General features: G+C 36.6%; 3 protein-coding genes across 3 annotated transcripts; 2 read left to right on the forward strand and 1 right to left on the reverse strand.

Annotated features, from left to right (window-relative positions):
- The first annotated feature begins 344 nt into the window (after positions 1 to 344).
- On the forward strand, positions 345 to 7,471 carry LOC149000138 (plastidal glycolate/glycerate translocator 1, chloroplastic-like). The gene is made up of 8 exons (XM_089140980.1): positions 345 to 727; positions 818 to 1,133; positions 1,910 to 2,171; positions 2,275 to 2,390; positions 3,243 to 3,352; positions 3,940 to 4,117; positions 4,403 to 4,532; positions 7,162 to 7,471. Exons 1-8 carry the CDS (start codon positions 428 to 430, stop codon positions 7,310 to 7,312), a joined length of 1,563 nt encoding a protein of 520 aa, XP_088997106.1. The 5' UTR covers positions 345 to 427; the 3' UTR covers positions 7,313 to 7,471.
- Positions 7,472 to 10,728: 3,257 nt separating this feature from the next.
- LOC149000139 (uncharacterized) lies at positions 10,729 to 12,221 on the reverse strand. The gene is made up of 5 exons (XM_089140156.1): positions 12,099 to 12,221; positions 11,688 to 11,747; positions 11,481 to 11,561; positions 11,185 to 11,375; positions 10,729 to 11,105 (listed from the first exon to the last, which is right to left on the reverse strand). The coding sequence occupies exons 1-5, from the start codon at positions 12,118 to 12,120 to the stop codon at positions 11,007 to 11,009; spliced, it is 453 nt and encodes a 150-aa protein (XP_088996282.1). The 5' UTR covers positions 12,121 to 12,221; the 3' UTR covers positions 10,729 to 11,006.
- Positions 12,222 to 17,679: 5,458 nt separating this feature from the next.
- BPC7 (basic pentacysteine 7) lies at positions 17,680 to 24,372 on the forward strand. Its single transcript, XM_089140491.1, has 2 exons — positions 17,680 to 17,956; positions 18,804 to 24,372. Exon 2 carries the CDS (start codon positions 18,882 to 18,884, stop codon positions 19,701 to 19,703), a length of 822 nt encoding a protein of 273 aa, XP_088996617.1. The 5' UTR covers positions 17,680 to 17,956; positions 18,804 to 18,881; the 3' UTR covers positions 19,704 to 24,372.
- The last annotated feature ends 856 nt before the right edge of the window (positions 24,373 to 25,228 follow it).

Below are 25,228 nucleotides of genomic sequence, written 5' to 3' on the forward strand. Positions count from 1 at the left end.
CATCCAATGATTCCTTCTATAACACAAATGATATCCACTTTGAATATGATTTGACTTTCATCTATTACATCAACATGTCGCCAGAGGCCGAGTCAGGATTTAACTTCAGTGAGTATTTTTTATTTAAAATATTGGACATGAATAATTCCTATAAATCATTAAACACTTATTGAAATATTCTTTCCATAGCGAGTGCCAAAATATCTATTTTTTTGTATAATTTTCAGGCTATTTTTGTAATTTTATTTTTATTAAAAAAAAAAACGTTTAAAATTCCCGGGAAATATAAAAATCGGTTTGACAGTGACGGATGAAAGAGAGAAGACCTCACGATCCAAACGGTCTTCTGTCCCATAATCCAAAAATCTTCAATACATGAATTGGGTTTCTCTCCCAGTAAAGAGGAGCAGTCCTTCCCTTACATTCCATGGCTTTTGCTTCAGCTACTCCGAGATTGTTGCGTCTTTCCCCTACTGGCTCCGCTGGAAATCTCCGAAAACCAGAGACCCAATTCGTGAAAACCCCTCTACAGACATCAATTTCTTTCAATGGCATTCAGATCTTATATAAAAGTTCCAATAGAAAACAAATTTCATTGCCAACTAGAGCTATTGGCCCTCAATCTTGGGCTTTCCCTGTTAGTGGCGAGAAGAATCACTCCTGCCGCCAAATTATAGTAAAATCTATGAGCAAGGATGGTGGGAGTGTCACTGTTGGATTTCAGAGTGTGAGTAATGGTTTTAATCTCCTGAAATGTTGAATCGGTCATTTGTGTTGTTTGAAAAGCGTTATTGTTAACTGGGAAGTTGTCTACCAGGTTATCAACATTTTGCATATGCTAGTTTCGCTTGGAATCATTCTGGCAATGGATAAATATTTGAAACAGGCTTTTGTATCCGCAGCAATCAAGTTTCCCAGTGCCCTTTTCGGGATGTTCTGTGTGTTCTCTATTCTGATTATTCTGGACTCTGTAGTCCCTGCAGCTGCAACTAGTTTGATGAACTTCTTTGAACCAGCAAATTTGTTTATTCAGAGGTGGCTTCCATTGTTTTATGTTCCTTCTTTGGTGGTTTTGCCTCTGGCCGTGAAGGATATTCCTGCAGCTTCAGGGATCAAGATTTGTTTCATCATAGGTATTATGAATCTGAGCCTCTTTATTGCATTTGAGAACATCATGCTTACATGATTTCACGGAGCTGAAAAATGAGCAGAACATTGCAATTCTGTTTTACTATTAGGACTCGCCCGTAAATCTGTCCTGTACATTTCTTTTGGATTAAGAACATAATTATTTAGGTATTCATACCATAGAAATTTCTTATGGATATGAGCTCCTGGTTCTGTGATGGAGTTGTGAAATACATGTTGATTTAGTTCTTCCTAGTGTGACCTTCATGGAGTCATTTATACCCCTAGTCCGAGCTTCCAAGTAGCATCCTACAAGACTTTAAATCTATTCCAATAGCCCAAAAACATTGCTGATTTTGTTTTTCTGCTTTAGATATCATGATGAGGTTATTTTAAGTGGCCTACAAGCTTTTGACAGTTGTCTATTCACATTACCTGTTTTAAGATTCAGATTCGTGACCACTTCCCATGCTTTTGATCTGTATTTGCGTCTAAATGAGCTTCTTCCAAAATTTAACTTTACCAAGGTGATGATTAGCCAGGTAACTTTTTCTTCTGAGTATTATAGTTGTTATACTTTCTTGTTTCTTTACTGCAAACATAGTTGGATCATGGGTTACTTTTGATGAATTTTATTGCAACAAAGATTTGATTGAGCTTAAACCTTAAAGTTCTGAATTTTCTGGCCTGTGAACCAAAAAGATAAAGTACTTCCACCATCCTTTAAATTTTCATCTCAGGTATATGAAATGGCAGACTTTTTTCCCCTTCTTTCCTGCAGTTGTGGGTTGGTTGGCTTCACTTTCTGTTGCCGGTTACACAGCAATAGCTGTAAGAAAGATTGTAAAGACAGAAATGACAGCTGCTGAACCTATGACAAAACCATCCCCATTTTCAAAATTTGAAGCGTGGACTTGGTCTGGAATTTTTCTTGCGTCTTTTATTTCTGCATTGCTATATCCAACAGTACTTGGGACAGAAGCAAGAACATGCCTGCCTTTTCTACTTTCAGCTACTGTGTTAGGTTACATGGTTGGATCTGGGTAAAATGCTTCTTTCCCTATTTATTTAACTGGAGCCAAATATAGTTCAAGCTTTGTGTTTTCTAAGAAATGCATCCTTATGTTCATGTGTTCTGATCTACAGGTTACCCTCTGATATCAAGAAAGTGTTCCACCCAATAATTTGTTGTGGGCTATCCGCAGATTTGGCAGCCCTAGCTTTTGGATATTTATCGAAGTCTGGACTGGATACTGTTCTAGGTTTACTGCCTACTCAAAGTGCTTGTATTTTGTCATCCATCATTTAAAAGCTTTTTGCATCATGCCTGTTTCTATGATTCCAGACTAAAAGGTGAAATAGTTTCATTTTTTTCCACTTCTTGATTCTGAAAATTTATTTTTGACCTCCATTGGGTTGGAGAACAGGATCAGTAATTACCAACACAATAGTACCTGCCAAAAGTCCAAGTACATAAAGGCAGAAATTACCAGACCATCCCATACACAGCCGACTTTGCTGCAACAATAAACTATCGATATATTTGTTGTGGCTTGTGACAGAAACTATCCTTACATTTCTTATACCTTGGGTGCATGTGATCTTCTGCACTGCATTCTAAATGGAAATCATTTGATTTTACTTTTTTAACTATAGAAGTCATATACGTGCTGTTTGTGTAACACCTCTTAGGATATCTTCCCTGCAACTCCTTCCTATATATTGCTCATATTTTCACTGACATATTGACATATCATGCTAAAGGCATCAAAGTTGAACATGTCCGTTTTTGTTTCACAACTGCAGCACATTGAAGGACGCCACACAGTATTATCAGTCTATCAGCTCTGGGAAACATGAAGAAATTTACAACTCCTCATTGTAATGTAGAATATAAAAAATAAAAAAAAACTAAACCTTGTTGATTGATTTTATAATTGAGAATTAAGATTTAGTTACTCTTAAATCTTTACAAGTAAAACGTATTCTAGTTGTTTTAGAAACTCATGCATTTGCTATATATCTCCTTGCATACTACTAAGAAACATTATTCAGAGCTTTTCAACTTTTTTTTCAAATTGACACATAAAATCATGTATAGTTTTTCTGTGCAGGATATTATCTCACAAAAGTTTCATCAAACCCTGGAGCTGGTGACATCTTGATGGGATTTTTGGGATCAGTTATTATTTCTTTTGCCTTTTCGATGTTCAAACAGAGGAAGGTACCAACCCCCCTTCTAACAAATTGGAATTCAAAAAATTTTAAATCTCTTCATGGAAAAAGATGGTTCATTTTCTAGGTGTTGTAATTACTGTCGCTGTTACTCGGAGCAAAATTTAAGTGTATTCGAGTAAGCCAAGTGCCTTATGCCGACAGCATCTTCTTATTGGCCATATTTATAATGTGATTCACCCCCACTTTCCAAAAATAATTTCAGCTGCAATATTCTTAATATTCTATGTAAGACATCCTTCTCAAAGTGAATGACAATATGGGCATCAGTCTAGGAAATTATAATGCACTGGTGAACAGAAATGAATTTCAAATGAGGTTAAGACCATGTAGAAATTCACCCCCCCCCCCCCCCCCAAAAAAAAAAAAAGCCCCAACCAAAACAGCAGTAGAATGACCATTGTTGAATCTTCCATTCTCATAAATCTCCAATTTTTGCATCTTATGGACCTGCAATTGCTCAGTAGACAAATATCTTATATAAATCATGACATCTACTTAGTGCGCATCATAATTTTCCACCTCTTTTTCTTAGTGCTTGTTGAAAGTGATACTTACTGTATTGAAAATTTTCAGCTCGTCAAGAGGCATGCAACAGAGATTTTCTCCTCTGTGATCATTTCAGCATTATTCTCGTTGTACTCAACAGCATTCATAGGGCGTCTTGTTGGCCTAGAACCTGCTTTGACTATATCGATTTTGCCTAGATGTATAACAGTTGCATTGGCTCTCAGCATTGTCTCCTTTTTTGAAGGTATATAAACTTTTTGATATTCTACAATTTTAAGTGGTTAATCTTGTTCCCTGAGAAGCTATCTTTGCCAGAAAGCACAATTTTGACAGGGAATAACAAGTAGGTTAACTATTTACCATCATACACTTTCATGACCAGCATATTTCTTGTCATGGACCAAAATATGCACTAAATGCTTTGAAGCACTGGGAAGTGCAAACCATCACACACATTGTGAATTTGGATGTTTATCTTTTTCAAACTTAAATCAGTTTTTGATCAAGGAATCATCTTGTTTTTTTGTAGGCGCCAATTCATCTCTCACAGCTGCTGTAGTTGTATTAACCGGTCTTGTCGGTGCAAATTTTGTACAAACGATGCTTGACAAACTTCGTTTGAATGATCCTATAGCTCGAGGAATAGCAACAGCATCTAGGTATGCATGGTTTTCATTGCAGATTATATCTACCAATAGCATAACAGCAGGTGATTCATGCATACAACACATCATAAAAACTGGATCCGACTCCCTACAAGCTTCATGCCCCCTCATGTTCACAAAAAACACATGGGCTGTTGATATCCAAAGTGGCTTCCTAAATTGTTGTCTTATAATCCCCGTTATTCAGTCAATTTATTTTTACATACACACTTTTGATAATATTTTGATTAATTATTTGTGTCCTTGCAATCCTCAGTTACTTGGAAGCTAAAATTAAATGAAGGGTTATAAAAACATCCACAATTCTTCTAAACAGGTTCGAAGGTTGGTTTGTTGGGCTTTTAGGGTTTATACTGCACAACACTGAGACTATTTACCGCATTATGGATACCATAGTTTTGTTTTTGAATTGGGATTTTCAGGAACCTGTGGAATTGGTTCTCATCATTATAACATTTGTGTTCCTCTGCTGGGTTGAAAACAAGGCTATGTTGGCATGTCGGTTCATGGTCTGGATCCATTTCTGGTTCAACTCTGTCATTGGTAGTTCTCTTGAACCAGAAGGCTAGTTTTGGGGAGTTATACTTTTTTTTTTTTTTTTTTTTTTTGCCCGTTATTACTTTTATTATTTACATCAATGGGGCCGAAAAATAAACCCCCCGGGCCCCTAGGGAGTGGATCTTTAACAGCTTTAACATACCACCTTTGGCGGGAGTTATTACTTTTATTACATCAATGGTAGACTAGAAACCAGGAAGAGAGAAAAGAGAGAGAGAGAACTTTTCTGGAGTCTCATCTATTCTATGTCAGGTATTGGGTATGGTAAGGATACCAATCAAAAGCTTGTGGCTGCAAGGGTTTCAGTTAGTCAAGGAATTTTCAGACATAGCCTGTGGCTGGAAAGTCCTAAGATGGTCTGTTTGTTCCTTCTGAGTTCTATTTAATACATGTAAAAGACATAGCCTCCACCAAATTGGGTTAATGAAAACGCGATGCTTTCAGCTCACAGTGCCCCCCCCCCCCCCCCCCAAAAAAAAAAAGGAAAGAAAAGAAACTCAGCCTTCAAATAAGCTCTGCTCAAGGTCATACTTGACACAATACCCAAGCTATGCATTTCTTGTTAACCACTTCTTCTAAGGTCATTTTAGGCCTGCCCCTAGCTATTTTAGTAACTTCAATTTGAATCAAGTAACTCCTCCCTACTGAAGCATTCCATGGCTCCATTTGATATAGCCATGCCACCTCAAACAAAAAGAGAAAGAACTATGGAACTGGGAGGTGTGAAGCAGACAACAGAGAAACAGGAAGGATAGCAGTTATTCTGAGTGATGTGGTTTAGGAGTTATTTTGCTTTATGATGCAACCTAAACTATTAGAGGACTCTAATTCATGTTAGTCTTGACAAGCATGTGGCTTCTTGTCATGGAACTACTGGAACCTCAGTGTCCAGTCATCCACCGATTTGCATCTTAGAGGATAGTGCAAATCTGACCATTCACAGATGAAGTTGAAAAACTACATCTAGAGCTTGGGAATGGCAGGATTGTTCTGCTCTTCTCATATTTACTCTAGATTTGTGGCTACAACAACTGGTAACATAGCATACCAGTTCCTATCCCAATTTCAATCCTTGGACAATTACTGAGTTTGTTAAAGCAGCTCCATGAAAAAATAAGAATAAAATAAAATAAGATACTGAAGGAGAATTTGGGATTGATAGCTACTTTTATGTGTTGTTATCTATTGTTGAGACCCCTTTATGGCTTAAGCTTTTGAGGTAAGTTCTCATAATATTGGTATCAAATCTAGGAGGTTAGATGTTTGGTTGTGGGTAAGTATGATGAGTTTTTGTTGTCTGTTGTATATTGTTTAGCCTCAGCATCTCAAGCCTTGGGCAAGAGGTTGTATTAGTATTTTAAGAATGTAGAGCACCAGAATATCATGTTAGTAGAGTATCAAATGGTTTGACTCTCAGCAATGGGCTGCTAACTGAATCATCCATAAAAGGCCAATTGACTTGACTTCAAATTCTACCCAAGATGGTTATGTTTAAATTTTCTTAGGCTTGGCCTTCCAATTGGTAAAAGACAAGAGGTAACTGCCAAGGATGTTACTCCCAGCGCCCAAAATCTTTGAAGTTAAGCTCACATGCATGTCCCCCCCCCCCCACTAACAGAACTTCTAGAAGACAAGGTAAGAAGCTGTCAGTCGGAATTGACTCTATGAGAGCAAATTGATCAGGTGGATAATTGGATTGAATTAGGAAGCTCCTTATATTGATACCATCCCAATATACATAGGTGTTCATAGTGTAACAAAAGTTCTATTATTTCTTGAAAAAACAAACATTAACTGGTTGCCTGCAGCTTGTGACTTCTGTACTTGAAAGACAAAGCTGTTCAAAATGACTGCTGCATCTTCAGGAATCTCCACCTTTACATTAGAGGCACAACAGTTACTATGTGCAGCCCCATGCACAATTATATTAGCCAAGCATCCCATGCAATCTGGAAGCTGTGGTTTCCCCTTGTTTCTCATCTTTAATGGTTGAACCAAATTTTCATGACTTAAGTATTTTGCCATTTTTCTGATGCATACTGAATTGCTCTTCTGATGGTTTCAGTGCTCATGGATTAGGGACTGCAGCATTGTCAGCAAAGGAACCTGAAGCTCTGCCTTTCTGTGCCATTGCTTATGCTTTAACTGGTATCTTTGGCTCATTAATTTGTTCAGTTCCAGCAGTCAGGCAGAGTCTTCTTCTGATAATTGGATAAACTAATTTTAATCATTGATGTGGGTGAGAAGTCTTAACTGAAATAGTATTTCTGATTTTCTGGAAAGGTTTCTATTTTCTTTCATAGGGCCCCTTCATTAACTAACTTTACAGTTTCTATATTTTGGCTCTAATAAGACAACCGTATGCTGTTCAGGAAGCAATTTTTTATTATTTTAAACATGGAATATTAATGCAGAAACTTGCAGATCTATAACCAAGAAAGCTCCATTAGTTGTAAACTTTCATCAAATACCCATTGGAGCACCAGAGCTCCGGACTCCGGTGGCACTCATTAAGCATGTCCATGTAAAACCGACACTTGCGGATATTGCTTCCATGACTGTTCACACACTGGAAGCAAAAACAGAAAGATCAGTTCATCATCCATGACTCAAATGCAAAATCTGTGCATGGAGAGTGAAATACTTCCTGGAAGGCCTTGAATTGAGTATTGCAAGCATCTGATCCTCCGGCATTGCCGCAGTTGGCAGTGCTGCAGTAGCAGGTGGAGCTGCTGATGCCACAGTTCCATTTTGAATCACACGAGGACCCATTACTGCATCCACAGCCCTGTTTGCTAGTGCACTTGCAGTGCCTAAAGCCAATCCTGCAAGTCAAGAAGGCAATCAAAGAACAGAGGTTTAGTATTTATTAAGAAGAAGAAGAAAAAAAAATCCTAAATGGAAAAAACAGACATTATATTTTCACAAACCTTCAGCAATGGTGGAACCAATGGATCTACCACCACGCTTCTGTGCAGGGGCTGGAGGAGGAGCTGTTCTTGCTGTAGATACAAATCAATTAAAAGCATCAAAGTTCTGATTTGATTGGTTAATGTAGGAAACGATTAACACAACCCATTGCTTCTGCATAAAATATCTCATTCTGATCAAAGAAATCATGAATTACCTGGTTGAGGTGGATTACGAACTGTAGCAACACGAGGGGCTGGAGGAGGAGCTGTTCTTGCTGCTGATACGAATCAGTTAAAACCATCAATGTTCAGTGATTTCATTGATTAATGTAAGAAACTAACACCGCAATTCATTGCTTCTGTATAGAAGATCTCATTCTGATCAAAGAACATCAAGAAATTACCTGGGTTGAGGTGGGTTACGCACTGTAGCAGCAAGAGGTGCTGCCTTCCTGTTAAATACAAATGTGAAAATTTTAGGATAGCCCATCATTCAAAACCATCATTGAACATGAAAAACAATTAAACGGAAATTAAACTAATCTCTTCTCCCGTAACCATGCATTTGATTCATAGCTAGATTGGTCACTTATTGTTGGGCAAAAAAAAAATAGATTGGTCACTTATTACAGAGCTGTCCAACTTAAGATTTTTAATCTTTGTGGGCAAACATAAGATTATTTTGGGAACTTACGTCCAGAGCTTCGGCGAGGCATGATTAACTCAGAATCAAACAAAGAAAGTTTTATTATACAAGGAAGAGTGAGGAGAAGGTGCAGATGGGATTACTAAGGCAGAAATGGGAAGAAATGAGAGGGAGTATTTGTAGCCTTGTAGGGATATTTTTGGGCAGCAGCATGGCTGCAGTTAGATGTTTGATCATGGGTAAGTATGAGGACTTTGTGTTGGGTGTTGGTTGATCTAAAGATTCAATATATATACACGTTTCATCTCTTGACCCTTCCTGTAAGAAAACAAACATAATATATAATCGACATAATATTAAACTCTGTTCTTTGTTCAATCGTGCGGAAGACAAGGATAGAATACTTTAGCTCCAGCCATGGAAACTTTTTTTGGAAGTCGTTTGCAAATTCCTCTCCGAGAAGATTGTTCTCTTCAATATCGAAAAAATCCAATTCTTCTAGTTTTTCTTTAGCAACCGAATGATATGGTAAGACAATAAATTTTCTGTTAAAATATTAATAAAGTATTCCACATAAAATGAGCTTCATTAATTGTGTTATACTCTATGATTTGGTTTCCTTATGGGCTTGATATGGATAATATATGGTTTCTAAAACTTATGTATGGACTAGCTACTATAGGTTAATAGGACTGTTAGATCTTAATGGGCGATCTGACGATTTGCCTATATAAAGGATACAAAGTCTCTCCTCTAAATCCTAATTTTGACTACATTATTCTCTGCATTAGTTTAGAGAGGTTATTCCATCAAGCCAATGAATAAGAAAGAGTCTAGAGGAGAAGATTAACATCAAATTGGACTAAAGAAGAAATCCTGCTTCGTCTCCAATGGATCCTAAAGAAGGTATGTTTATCATCATATTTTACTATTATTGTACTAAAGAATTTTTAATCAATCTATGCGATCTTGGATAGAAATATTCTTTCATTTTCTTCCTAATAAAACCGGAGACCTAAGCTCTCAGAAAACCTACCGTAAGTATTTTTTTCTCCAGTATACACAAGTTCCCATGAGCCCTATGAAAACAGCGTTCTCATTAAACACTTCTAGATAACTGCCTAACTAATAATTATCAAGACGATTACCTTGAATTAAGTTAAAATTACTAATAATGTTTGGGCCACATCAAAATAAGGTAAAAATGGATCATCTTGAGAGAAACCTTTTGAAGGTCTAAAGTTTTCTATACCTTCCCTTTCCACTAAACTTCCCTTTCCACAAAACCCAATCTAGAAGAAATAACATGCATCATGATGACTCGCACAGGCTCATTAAGAACCCTTACAGTTGGCAAAAAATCAGTAATGAAACTCCACAGTCAACCTGAGCCAATCATATGCCTTTTCAAGGTTATTTTAATTGCCATAAGCTTCTTTCCACCCTTCTACCTTAGATGAGGGCTTCTCATCCGTTAAAACGCTTTGGATCTATTCTGAGTCTTATCTCACTTAGAGATTAATTTTCAAAGCAAGGTTAAATTTAGTGCCAAGTTTCCCAATCTCTTAGGGCCTGTTTGGTTTTAACCAAACAGGCCCTTAGGTAGTGTTTGTTTTCTGAATCTAAAATGCAAATACAAATATACAATACTGGTAAAGATTTTAGTCATTCCCTCACGAGTTGGGATAGAACATGCCCGAACCCTATAACCCCAAAAAAAGTCAAGGCTATGTATAGTCTGTCTGCCTCTCTCTCTCTCTCCTCAGAACCCCAAATCTATGAGAAGGGCAACCGTCGTTAGAATCATCCCATCTTCCATCAGAAATAGCATTGTTTTCACTGTAAGATTTGCAATTCAAGTATCTCCTGGTGGCACATTGTAATTATTGCTTGGAAGGCCATAGATCAGTAAATCTGAAACGTTGTGAATCGACTAGCATACGTATGAAATCTTCAGAAAATTTCAAGAAGGTAAAACACTAACAAGAAAGCATTCAGTTGATGGGTTACCCCAGAAGATTTCAATTCTCTGATCAGTGGTGAATAAATGTAATACAACACAACACAACACAAATTAATCAGAAGACTGGATTTTTTTTGCTTACATAGTAACATAATACCAATCTCCATGCAATTTGACAGAATCAGTTTCTCAAATATTTGGGTCTTCACACTCCATAACAATTTAAGTACCAATGTCCAGGAAACCACATTTATTTTTTTCAACATAACTATAACTATGCTTCTCCTGAACTGACTCCCCTCACCCATAGATTCTTTTGAATGTGGTTAACCTAACAAAGACTAAAAAACTCATGTAGCCAAGAAAGCTCCATTAGTTGTAAACTTTCATCAAACACCCATTACAGCACCAGAGCTCCTGCGGCACTCATTAAGCATGTCCATGTAGAATTGACACTTGCTAATATCGCTTCCATAATTGTTCACACACTGCAAGCAAAAACAAAAAGATCAGTTCCATCATCCATGACTAAGATGCAAAATCTCTGCATATGGGTAGTGAACATACTTCCTGGAAGGCCTTGGATTGAGAATTGCAAGCATCTGATCGTCCAGCATTGCCCATGGTAGATGCAGTTGCAGGTGCTGCAGTAGCAGGGGGAGCTGCTGAGGCCACAGTTTCATGTTGAATCACACGAGGACCCATTACTGAATCCACAGCCCTGTGTGCTATTGCACTTCCAGTGCCGAAAGCCATTCCTGCGAGTCAAGAAGGCAATCATAGAAACAGAGGCTTAGTACTTATTATATTAAGGAAGAAAAGAGAATACCCTTAAAGGAAAAAAGATATGAATTTTCACTAACCTTCAGCAATAGTGGAACCAATTCCTCCAAGCATGGATCCACCGCCACCCTGTACAGGTGCTGGAGGAGGAGCTCGGGTTGCTGTAGATACAAAATTGAAACCATCAAAGCTCAGTAATTTCACTGATTAATATGGGAAACAAATAACACAACCCATTGCTTCTGTATAAAGAAACTCATTCTAATCAAAGAACATCAAGAAATTACCTGGTTGAGGTGGGTTTCGTACTGGAGCAGCACGAGGAGCTGCACGAGGTGCTGGCCTTCCTGTCGAATACAAATGTAAAAATTTTAAGATAACCCATCACTCAATACCATCGGTTAACACGAAAAACGCTTAAAAGAAATTTATATAATCTCTTCTCCTGTAACAATGGATCCGATTCATAGCTAAATTCATTACTGATTACAGAGCTATCCAATATCAATCGACGTTACATAAAATTACTATCTTAATTTGAAGAAACAAAACCCAGAGGCATATTAATCATCCGGGACTTTTATGAGCACCCAACCCAGAGAAAACAAACAGAAATAAAGGAGGAAAGATATGGAATTTCACTTCAGGAATCATATCAAATCAAAGAAATATAAAAGGAGAAACTTTTGGGAACTTACCTCCAGAGCTTCGGCGAGGCATGACTGTAACTGAGAATCGAAGAACGAAAATTACGAACTGCAACGCAACGAGAGAACGAGAAAGAGCTAATCAGGCAAGCTGCTTACACAGAGATGTGAGGACATGAGAGGGAGAGGGGTATTTATAGATAGAAGGACTTAGAGCCTGGAAGCTTCTTCTGGAATATTCATGTGGTTTCTTCTGGTAGGGTTTAGTTAGTTAGAAGGTTTCGATGATCAAAGAAAATTACAGAAGCCCTTGGATTAGAATATTCTGTATAACTAAATTCTATAATTCGCATTTGGTAGAACGCCAAAAGGATTCAACTCCTGTGTAACAGCAAATAAAAACTCGATGAAAGAGATAGTCTTGGGAAGCAAGGCAACATAACGAACGGGTCATTTATATAAAATATCAACGGATTTTATATTATTGAGATGAGATTTGAGATCCCAATCCAATGGATGTCGAGCGTCAAGTTCAACCTTTGGAAACATCTGGTCTCTCTAGAATTCAGCAATTACATATTGCATGCATCGGCATGTATTTGACGACAACGGTGACGTTTGTAATCAGAATTTGCCACGTCATCATTTAAGTGGGAATTTTAGGAGAAATTACGTCATTAGTCATTTTAGGTTTCTTTTTACAAAAGCAACGAAATGTTTTAAAACTAATTAATGATATAGTCTTTTTGTCAATGCACGGTTGGTCGTGGTAAGATTTATATTTTTCACCTGACAATATAAGGGCAACCTGGCCCGGATAAACCTCAGACAAAAAAAAAATGATATGCTTTTTATTTCTTAACTCAAAAAAAAAATCAAACTATAATTTTAGGCCCAACCTCTATTTTATGAAACCATTTTGAACCCATGTAAGCCCATTTAATTATAATAGACTCACGGTACCTTGTGTCGGCGATAAATCGCCGACACAAAGCATGATATAATTGAGATCGACATCGAATTTACATAAAGTCGGCGATATATCGCTTGTTACTTGGCTTTCCGATTCTTGCAAGCGCATCCATGGAAAACGAGAGAAAAAATGATACACTTTATATTTCTTGACTCAAAAAAACTATAATTTTAGGCCCAACACCTATTTTATGAAACCATTTTGAACCCATGTAAGCCCATTTAACTATAATAGACTTTTTCTTTTTTTTAATGATAAAAACACATAAATTTATAAAATTGTGTTGCAATTTGCAAATACAGTCCTGTTGTGGTGTTACAATCCTTCCCCCTATGTATGCAGTGTAGTTTGTTTTTTCGCTATGTGTTGCATCCATGATTGCAAAGTATAGACCTGAAAAGGTTCAATATGTGCTTCTCCTAGTGTTCCTAGTATATTGATAAGTTGCGATATGAGTTGCACAGACCATGGCATAGAAGTTGGACGTGGCAGTTGTTGGTCCATGTGAGCATAGTTACTCCATATTTTTGTGGATCTTTATGTTCTTTATTGCCATTCTTTGTAATCCATGTGACATTCATTGCATTGTGGCATCAACCATATCTGTATCTTCCATGCTCCTCCATTCAAGAAATTTGACCTTATCTATTTCAAGAAACCCCAATGTCCATCTAATTCATTTTTTCTTGTGTTGAGTCATTCCAACATAGATTTAGAATTGAATCATTGCATTGTCTTAACTTAGTGAGGGACTTGTAAATACAGAACTTATTGGGTTTTATTGGTGGGACATTGTAGCTCCGCCCCCCCCCCCCCCCCCAAAAAAAAAAAAAAAAAAAAACCTAGCGAGAGGATCTGTAGCTCTTTAGACCATTTTTGAAGATAATCCATCACTCTATTTGGGTTTGGGTCATTATTATTAAAAACAACCTCATTACACATTGACCAAATTGCATAACATGTAACCAAAATAGAGATTGAAAAACAATCTAAGTGTGAGTTTATCATGCCAGAATGATAAAGAAAGAAGTGCATAGGTTCAAAGAATTATTATGGTTTAGGTATTCCACTCTTAAGCCTAATGGTCCCACTACCCAGATTCCTCTGCTCCATTCATAGTCCATAGACACATACCATATCGACTCCTCGTTGTTCCCACATAAAGCATAATCAAACCGAATTGATTTCCATCAAGCAATGGTAGTCTTAATTGGAATTCCTGTATTCAAACATCGCCAAAGAACAATTTAAACTTTGGATGAGTGTTTAGTTTCCAAAATTTTTTCCACTATGCTCTATCTAGGTCACTGGAGTTTGCACATTCAAGGAGCATCAATCTGTTATAAGCTAATTTAATAGTAAAAAACCATTGGAAGAGAGCTTTGAAATCGAGGCATCAAAGTCTTGATTAAGGGAAAATATTGTTTATAATTAATCTAGAGGTAGTAGGGAAGAATAATCTGACTTCATCTGTGAGGGAAGATCTCCACTCCACCATATCAGCCAGACTAACATTTTTAAGTTGAAAATGAGTGTTGAAGTCCCCAATATTACCATCTTGGGTCAAAGATGGAGGTTCTTGGAAAATATTTAGCTTTCAAGCATTTGACCCAAATTGAGTTAGGTTTATTGAGAATCCTCCATCCTTATTTTGAAGAGGGCACGGTTTACACCTTCCAGCTTTTTGAAGCCCAGTCCACCATTTTCCTTTGGAAGGCAGCATTTGTCCTAAGTTATAAGTGTGATATATTTATCTGTGTCAATGTATACAAGCCAAAATCTTTGGCACTATTAATCCATATTATAATAAGCAAAACAAATAACAAAGATTGGATGGTAACAGTCTTCCTAAAAGGGACAATGATTTAGCTTTCCAGCCACGCCTCGTCTGTGTTTTTTATTTAGGGGACCCAAATTGAGTTAGGTCTTAGATTTGGAGTGGTTTGCTTCAAGATAAGAAGCTTTTCCCTCCATGTATTTGATACTGAAAATACCTACAAGTCTTTCTTTAGTCTACTGATTCACATTTCTGCTAAAAAAAATACTTTACTTTTACATTTCTACAAAAATTGAAAATAGGTCAAGAATAACTTGAAACATACATGCATCATTTACAATGGCTTTACAAAAAAAAGAAAGTATCATTAATGTGAGATCTCAAGAGATTTCCTAGCTATTTTGATTCCTTGGAAAGCATTGTACCAAAATAGTAGTAGTCGAGAGGACCTCCGCGCTAAAGAAAATCTTTGGGCAGCCTTATTAAATCCCTTTTTCTAGAGAACCCTTAGGAAATAGGGAGCCATTGCATATTATAATAAGCAAAACAAATAACAAAGATTGTATTATAACATGTCTTCCTATAAAGGACAATGAGTTGGCTTTCCAACCACTCACTCGTCTGTGCATTTTATTTAGAAGGGGTTGCAGATCTTTGATCCTAGATTTGGAGTGGTCTGTTGCAAGATAATAAGCTTTCTCCCCATATATTTGATACCGGAAATACCTACAAGTCTTTCTTTAGTCTACTGATTCACAATTCTGTTAAAAGATGAATATATGTCAAGGATAACTTGAAACATACATGCATCATTTACAATGGCTCTACGAAAATTAGAAATTTATAATAAAAAATATAAAAATGTGAGATCTCAAGAGCATTCCTAGCTATTTTGATTCCTTGGAAAGCATTGTTGTTCCTAAAATAGATAAGTAGTCTTGAGAGGACTTTCGCGACTAGAAGAAACAGATATGAGCTCAAGGGGCAGCCTTATCGAAGCCCTCTATTCCTTGAGAACCAATAAAAAGGGGAGCCATTGATCTTGACAGAAAAGGAGGGGGAAGAAATTAGGGTTGATACAAGGTCACACCATTTGGATCCAAAATCTAGACATTGTAAAATCTTAATAACAAAAAAACCATTCAACTCTATCATAAACTTTAGATATGTCAAGCTTGATAACCATATACCCTTGTTTGGCCTTAGAATGTGACAAGAAGTGGAAAATTTCCTGAGCAATTATAGTGTTATCATTAATCTACCTAGAATGAACAAAGGCTCCTTGGAAGGGGATATGAAGTCACCTAACAAAGACTAGTCTATTTACCATCAATTTGCCAATAGTCTTATAGAGCACATTACAAAGGCTAATAGACCTATAGTCTGATACCTCGGAAGGATCATCTTTTTTGGGAATGAAGCACAATAAGGCGTGGTAAACCCCAAAAGGGAGAGAGGCCAATGAAAAGAGAAAATGGACAAAGTCAATGGTTCATTTTTAATAACATCCCAACATTTTTTATAGAAGATTGCTTCAAAGTCATCTAAGCCTAGGGCTTTGTAGGCCCCAAGGAATAGCACAACATATTTAATTTCAATTTCATAGGAATATAGCAACACTAGAAGGATTCAGAATAGATGAAGTAGGATGAAAAATATCAAGTAATAAGGCATTATTTATCTAGCACTCATAGCAAAAAAAAATGGGTCCCCATCCATAAGGAATTCAATTTCTCATTTTTTTTTATTAATTCTAGATGCTAAGTGGTAGTATCTAGTATTTCACATTTAAAATTATAAAAATCAATTTCAATGAAATCTTTAAACCTCTATTGATCAACACAATGAGACATTCTCTCTCTCTTCTATTTTTTTTAATACTATATACATACACATATTTTATAAGTAAAGTAAACCAAACAACTACCTTAAAAATCACACACACCTCTTTTCGTGCTTGTCCCTTTTCTTCATGGTCCCACAATTCCAATTGTGTAAACTTATTAAATTTAAAAAACAATATAAGGCATTATACAAGCGAGGAAACTGTAGATTGATAGAGGTTCAAACTCAAAACTTTCTTCGTATGACTATCTCTACTGACTCTACATAAGAGGTTGCCATTGTGTTACGACTTAGTAACACGTTCACTTATCCCTTTCAACTAACTACTATAGAGACTGAAACAATTTTTTAGTTTTTATAGCTTTTGCTGAAGTGCATCTTTACCCATCTTTTATACTAATATTCGACAATCACCTAATACTGCCTGAAGTAAGGGAGACAATGGTAATTTCATATTAGTAATTACTCTTAAAACATATATATTTTTCAATCTAATTATCATAAGGTCAATCTTATGGTCCAACAAGATCCTTAAACCTAAGTACTAAAACCCCACCCAACCCTAAAAATAACAAAATTTCACAATAGTTTTTGTTTTTGAGGAGATCAAAATGCGAAATTGCCAGAATCATGTGCATTTAATGCTCAGGTCGATCAAGTGAGATTTTGGTCCGTTAGATCAAGATCTCAATTGAAATTAAAATCTCGACCGTTGAATTTTAACAATAAAGATCAAAATCTCAACCGGGATTCCGATCCAACGGATCAAAGTGAATCGTTTGACGGTTCTAAACAGTCCACCAAAACGTAGGTAATTTACTAAAAGCTAAAGAGGTGTTAGGAAACAGGATGGGATTGTGGGCTCCACCAAAACAAGTCTGTTCTTGTTGAAAAAGGACTGATGCGGTCATGTGAACTCCATATTCCAAGGTACGCACTACGGCGCATGTTAGTAATTTTTTGATATGAAAGGTGGTAATAGTTTTTTTATTTTAATTTTATTTTAATTTTATTTTCTTTCTTCTGTTCCACTTCCATCCACTCTCAATCAAGAATTTATTTCTCTTCTTTTGGCTCTGTAGCACTAGTGCAGTACAATGAAAAAGTTACTCTCCAAATGAGTATTTCATGCCACAGCAGATAAAATCATGGAAAGGGTTCTGTTCTTTCTCTCTCTCTGTCTGTTTGTCTGATAGCTGCATGCCCAAGATAGTGGAAAACAGAAGAGAAGTCCAAAACTAGAGCTTGGAAAGAATTTCCTCCATTGAAGGCAGAAAAAGGAGAATCAGAGGAGTTTCTTAGATCTTCTAAGCTGTAAGTTTTTTCTATGATCAGTCTCTCTAACCCACTTCAGTTGTCTTTTAAGTTTTTCATCTATGGCTGCTGATGCTTTACCTAGGTGAGTACGTTTTGCTGTGATAATTGTGGTCGTTTTTTCAAGGGATTATGTGATTTTGCTTTGGATTCTTTACTTTTGATTGCTTTGATCCATCTCCCACTTATTTTAGTAGGTTGATAGAGTCTGTTTTTTTGCTTCGATTTCATGGGTTTAAAGCAGATTTATGCATCATTCTGGTTTTTCTCCTTTTTCTGCTACTCTATTTATGGGTTTTCTGGTTCTTCAGTACTAATAAATCGTGTAGCGTCTGCATTTCACTCTACTTGTACGTCTGGAGAGTTGAATTTCGTAAAATTTCATATTTTTATCTGTAGGTAGCTCAACGGCTGCCAGATATTGGAGTTGGTTCTTAGTGGTTTTTCTTTTCTTTATTATTTTGTAATTTTTTTTCCTGGACAACTTGGAGCTTATTTCTCGTCTGACTTTAGTGACTGTATTACATCTCTTGTCATTTTGCAACATGGGGCACTGTTTCTTTTTTCTCTCTTCTTCAAATGGGTTAATGTTATAGTTTGTTTTTAGCCCGCAAAAAAAGAATGTTCTGGTTGTTTAGTTTTTTATTGGTTTCTAGATAACAGTTTGGCTAATTTGATGGTAAATTTCCACTTCCTTGTATGGTTATGGGGGTAGTGTGTGATTGTTATCTTATGTTTTTCAGGGTTTTGTTAATTGAGATCTGTTTCCCAAATGGATTATAATACTGCTTTGTCTATGATTGCATTTGTTGACCTTCTTTGTGTTTTTGTAAAATTCCATATGCAGTTTTCTTTGGAGCATGTGGGTTCTGTATATTTCTCTGCACCAGAAATTCTTTTGAAGATTGTTCTTCTGTCAGCTTACATGGACGAGAAAGGTCATTTCGGTATTAGGAACTGGGATTTTTCAGAACAAACCGTTGGTGTGAATGCAGTACTGAAACCTGTCTCCGCTGTCCCGCTACCTGGTGGTAGTGTTGAATACCCACCCGCTTTCTTGAAGATGGGAACATTTACGAATAGAAATTCAATGACTGCTGATGCAAATGCAGAATCATCTTCTATGGACTTTGGACATTGGGTTCATCAAAGAAACTTCTTATCTTCCACAAAAGCCAGTCAAGGTCCACTGCAGGCAATTCCATTAAATGCAGAAATGGGTGTTCCAGCAGATGGGGCTACACACAATGGGGAGGTTAGTACTAAATCTTCAAAGATTAGGAAACAACAGCCATCTTCTAAGAAGCCTAATCAAGTTGCTTCTAAGGCTTTGAGGGCAAAACAACCAAAAAAGAAGGATACTGCCCCTGCAAAAAGAAAATCTAATCCTGTGTCTACTGCTAAACGTGAGAAGAAAAATTTAGATGTTGTCATCGGTGAGACTGCATTAGATTTTTCTCGATTACCTACTCCCATATGCTCTTGCACTGGTATTGCACGACAGTGCTACAGATGGGGTGCTGGTGGATGGCAATCATCCTGTTGTACTACAAGCATATCTGAGTACCCTTTACCAATGAGTTCCTCAAGGCCTGGAGCACGAATGGCAGGAAGAAAAATGAGCAATGGAGCATATGCAAAGCTTCTGCAGAAACTTGCTGCAGAAGGAAATGACTTCTCACACCCTATTGACCTCAAAACCCATTGGGCTAAACATGGTACCAATAAGTTTGTTACTATCAAGTAGAGTTTTCAGAAGTCAGTAGTTCCAAACTTCAGTTTCCCAGTTAATGAATTCACATGTTCTTCTAAATGTGGTTCTATTGTATGGTAGACTTTTCACTGAAAGGTTTGTAAAGATTTTATGCTCTCATAATGTAGGACCTTTCCTAGGTTACTTGTCCTGAAACTCTTTCTTCTAATCTAGTTAGAAGTGCATGCTATTTTACATCCTGTATGTATGGTTTTTTGTCTATTAGCTTATGCCTTTCTGAAATCATGTCTCTTAGGAATTACAGTTCGGTGGTTAATATGTTTGCTTTTCCCGGTTTTAGAAGCATTATATTTTTCATTTTCTTCATTTAGTAGGCCGAAGGTTTCATTCACAACCATTTATGTGTACATGGTCATGTCCCCTCTCGCATGAATTGGAAGAAGTCAGAAATCCCCCACCTACTTTTAAGCCTCAAAAGTTGTACCCTCTCATAATAACCTTCCCTTTATTAGTATCTTGGACTTCTTGTTACACATAATACTATCACTGCACTGAATACCCGCTGAACGCGCGCGGATTTGATGATATTGTCTCTTTTGACAACTGCATTGCTGTTAAATACATAATCTTTATCCATCCACTCTCTCTCTCTTGGTATAAAGTAATTTCGTTGTTGCAGCTACCATGTAGTTTCTACCATTATCAGTATTGAGCAACATTTTATAGTAAAATCTTTCTTATAACTTCTTAACTTCATTCAAGGCTCTGCTGATGTGGATAGTTGATGGAAGTACCTGTATGTGGTTCACCTGTGCTGCATTGCCATACCCTCAATAAAGAGATCTTATGTGTAACATGCATAAGAGAACCGAAGTTATAAATGTTGAACCATTGAACCCGGCTTTCACTTATCCTATATTCCTATGATATTTCACCTGCATGCAAGATTGAAGAAGCATGCAACAGAGAACTTGTTCTCCATACTGCAGAGTTCTATTAGGAAGTCTTAAGTCTGGTCTTCTTCCTTGTCCCTTAGCTATTATTCTTTCCATCCAGAGGCTCTTCGTCTGTTTCTGTACTGTAATTTTCTCTGTAGGTGTGTGATCTCTTTACTTGTACTATTTGAAGTTCATTTTGTGTCGATGTTTGATTTATTGATCCTTGGAAGAATTAATTGATAAATAATTTTAGAGTGACTTTATAAGCTATCATGAGGAATACCATTCTCTGATTATGTGAAATACAGAAGTATAGATCATACAACATGTTAATCTAGATGGTTTCTCTTTCTTCCATAGTTGTCATGATGTCTAGGCATTCCATGGTGCGAAATGCATTTTCTACCAATTGCTTTCTGCCGGAATTCATCCCCCCCCCCTCTTCTAATGGAAAAGAAGGTCTATTAGTTAGTGAATAGAAGTGACAAAAGGACAACAAGAGGTAAAACTTTGACTTGTTCCTGGTCCTTTCTTTTGGTAATTGAAAATAGGTCTCTTGTTAAGAGGGTTTGTTTATAGGAGTTTTATAAGGAGCTTGATGAAGGGAAAACATGGTACTAGTTGCATAAGCTTGCATACATAGTTGGAATCCGAAAATGTAGGTTTGGTGGATTTTGAACACTGGTTGAGCAGAGTGGATTCTGGAACTGAAAAAGGAAAATCAATGTATGACTATCAGTTACTATGTTGTTCCACCTAAAAATAACAGGGATGCATTCATTGAGGAGCTTTATTATTGTGGGTCAATGTTATGCAACTTAAGTGAAGAATTACTTAAGCAACTTTTTGAGAAGCTTAAAACTGCAATATTGAACATAAAGCTAGAAATAAATGATCTTGCAGTTTTATAGTTGAGTATTAGAAATGAGTCTTTTACTAACAGTGATACTATTTGCCAGCTGATTGGGCCTCTGTGTGTCTGGCGTCAGCAAAACCAGAAATTGGTTTAGCATTTAACCCTATTGATCTCACTGATTACTGTAGTTAATAGTAATTGTAGAATGACCAATTGTTGTTTTGTGCTTATATGAGCTTTTGATTACTTGTAAACAGATCTTAGCTATGCAATAATAATTAGTAATATTCTTTTAGAGAGATATAATAGAAAAATATAAATTCATTAGTACAATAGCTTTGAAAGATTTGTCTTTAGTCCCTCTCTGTTCATATGTGTGCATTAAAAATGATTTAAGGAACATATAGAAGGTATATATGTCAAGTTAAAAGATTTACAGAATAGTTGACCAATTTTGAAGAAAAATGCAACTATTTATGTACAATATGTGTATTTTTATCGAGTTGCTACCTTTATTAGAAGTATATGCAAATGATGCGGTGGCATTGGTGGCTGAACCAACATAACCTGATGTGGAAACCCAAGACCGTGGCAAAACTGAAGCCAACTAGAGCAGGTTGAGTTGTTAGTTTCCTTGCTTGCATTAGTTTCCAATTTCATTATTAGATTGAATGTTAGGTGGTAGCATCTGTATACCCTTTGTAACACAATGATTTCATTTTAGAATGAGTCAAAGAAATTATTCAAGTTCACTATGGCATGTTTGGATAGCTTGCTGGCAGGTCATATTACCATCCTCTAATCCTCTTTGGTTTCGGTTCATTTCCATCATAGGTGAAGAAGCTTAGAATTATGCCCTCTGTTTCAGATGATTTTATAGGTCAATCCTGGGGCCTCTTATTGTTTTCAGTTGGTCTGGAGGGTTCTTCAGTTTGCTAAGTGATCATGTCAGTTCCGTACATGTGTATGTTCCAAAAGCTTCGTAATTTAGCCACTACAGAGTATCATGTTCATACAAGTGTCTAGTTGTTTGCTCCACGTGTCTCTTCTATTTCTGTATCTGTCAGTAGGTGCTCTTATTCTTCTTTTCTCTTTTCTGTTCCATCTTTTCCTTTCCCATTTGTTTCTCTTTTTTCTTGCTTACTCCCTCTTCCTTCTACCTTTGATTGGTTTACTCTTTTTCTGTGTTAAAGCTGGTCAATGATATAGTTGATCTCCCTCAGTACTACTTTGTTCAGACTCCAATCCAGGGATAATTGTTAGGTATGTGGGTAATGTAGTACTGTATTTGATTGATCAAAATAATAGCCAAATAGGATATTTTCATGGGAAGGAAATTCAGATTTCACTGACTTAAGAATGAGACAGATTCAGATATGAAGCAAAGCTGAAATCTAGAGAGCTATCACAATGATACTCTAGGATAACATTAGAACAATAGGAACAGATTTGTACTTCAAGGTAAGGGTAGTAACCAAAATAGAAGAATTAGAACTAGATGGAGAAAATGAGGAAATGATATAGTAGAGAAGAAAGAAGAACAAAGATAGCAAAATAACATCCGAGCTTCACACCGCAAGTTGGATCGGACACCAATCTATCTTGATCAAACACATTGCATCTCCATAGAGAAGAAGAGCTAACAAAGCAATTTTGATTTCAGTGATGAGCGTCTCTTCCTCTTATTTAAGTCTCTTTATATAGCATTCTAAAGAGACATAAAAATTAAATGTAACACCCACCACTAGCTAAAACCCACCTATTAATGACTTAACCATTGTCCAACTCTTGACAAAAAAAAAAACACATTTGGCAATGAGTTCTTGTTTTCAAAGCTCGGCCCCTTTTATTGACTTTTCAAGAACTATCCTTGGGCTTAAGTCTAACCCATGGAGATCAAAATATTTGGGCTGACATTAACCCACCAAAATAGTCAATAGCCTGTGAAAGCCATGGGCTGATTTAAGTAATAGCTTTAGGCTTTTTAGGGGCCTGACCCATTGGGCTTCTTCTTCCTTGTATTATGTCTTCAATTCTGCATCAATGTGCTTGAATTACATTGAGGTTCTTTATCTAACAGCCCAGATTGCCTTGAGATATGTGCGGTATTGATTATATCTTGGTTTAGGATTTTGATAAAAATATGTAACTCTCCTCTGTAATTGATTTTTGAGGTTGTTGAAATTAGTGGATTGTTGATGGCTGTGGGTTTTCTTCCCCTTGAGGGTTTCTCATGTAAAATCTTGCATGTCTTTGTGTTCATTATTTTTTTTCTTCTGTTGTGATTATTCCTAAGATTCGATCCTAACAATAATCGTGACTGGTCAAGGACAACTTTGGCTCCAGAGCCCTTGCATGCTGGAGCTAATCTAGTTGTGAATGACTTAGATTGGAACAGCCCCTTGTTCTTTATAACGTCTGTTTTGACAGTTTGACTCATAAACATATGTACACAATCTAAAGTCCTTTTATGTTCACATTTGACCTTTCAACAATATCTAGTTAAGTACATATAGTCTCAAAGGAAATATATACATTCACAGTCCAGTTAAACAAACATCAGTTGTAACAAAAAGAAAAAGAGTTTCCATCTTCAACTTTAAAGTACTGTCAGGTGGCAACACCCTTGCCCTTGTCATATATTTGAGGACCTGTCAACATTTACAATAGTGAGCTTTGCGTCTCAGTAAACAATATAGACAACCATGTAAGTAAGTCACGCAATTCATCATGCATCAATTATCACATCAAAGTCATATAATATTATGCATTTCAATTTTCCTTCCGTTTATTTTCATTTATGTTATTTGACATTATAGTCTTGAGCCTAAGCAAATTCAGAGGATATACATTTCTCTTCACCACCGAAGTGGCTTTTGTCTCTTCACCACCGAAGTGGCTTCCGTCCCTTCACCACCGAAGTGGCTTCTAGGCACTAGGTCTTGTACACCTCGTGGATTGCTATCGGTACAGACTCAATCTTTCCACTTTTTAGTCTTGCTTCATGCCCTCCCATTTGGGTACATTAAGTACCAAGACTTACAGAAGCCATTACATTTCATTTTTTTTTTTTTTACTCTTTTTATATTCAATTCAGTATTGCGTTACCATGCTCTGTCTATTTCAATGTGCCTTTTGCATTTCAATCATCATTTAGTCTCATCTAAATAAAACTAGACACCCAGTCGTACAATCCAATCATTTAAATATGAGAGCATGATAATTCTACATTTAACATGCATAAGCATCATTTCAAATTTATGATTAACAGTTCAAGAATACTATAAACATTCCAATTCAAGCAGTTCAATCAAGTCATTAAGCTGTCATCCAATCTCATGCATTTTTGTTCAATACACAAAGACATATATCATGCACTTTCCATAAATTGCATCAACGAAAAAATAAAATAGATTTTATGTTATCATGTGAATGTAACTAAAGGGAATAACCCACTTAACGTACATAGGTTGGTCAATATCATTTACCTGTTTCTGTTCCATGTGCGTGTGTCTTGACCCTGGTTCCATTAAAATCCGCTCTCCCTCCTGTATCCCGAACAATTAATGGCTATTTCGAATACGCGGGAACTAACAGGGGGTTTCTTTTTTATTTTCTCTCTCCTCTCTCCTCTCTCCTCTCTCCTCTTTCCTTTTCTCTATTCTCCACATTCTCCTCTATTCCTCTTCTCTTTCCACTCTCTCCACTCTCTCCTCTCCTCTCCACTCCTCTCTCCTCTCTTCTATTCCTCTTCTCTCTCCTCC

The sequence above is a fragment of the Hakea prostrata genome, chromosome 11, assembly GCF_041222555.1.
Source record: "Hakea prostrata isolate BN-2017 chromosome 11, UWA_Hpros_2, whole genome shotgun sequence".
Taxonomy (NCBI): Eukaryota; Viridiplantae; Streptophyta; class Magnoliopsida; order Proteales; family Proteaceae; genus Hakea; species Hakea prostrata.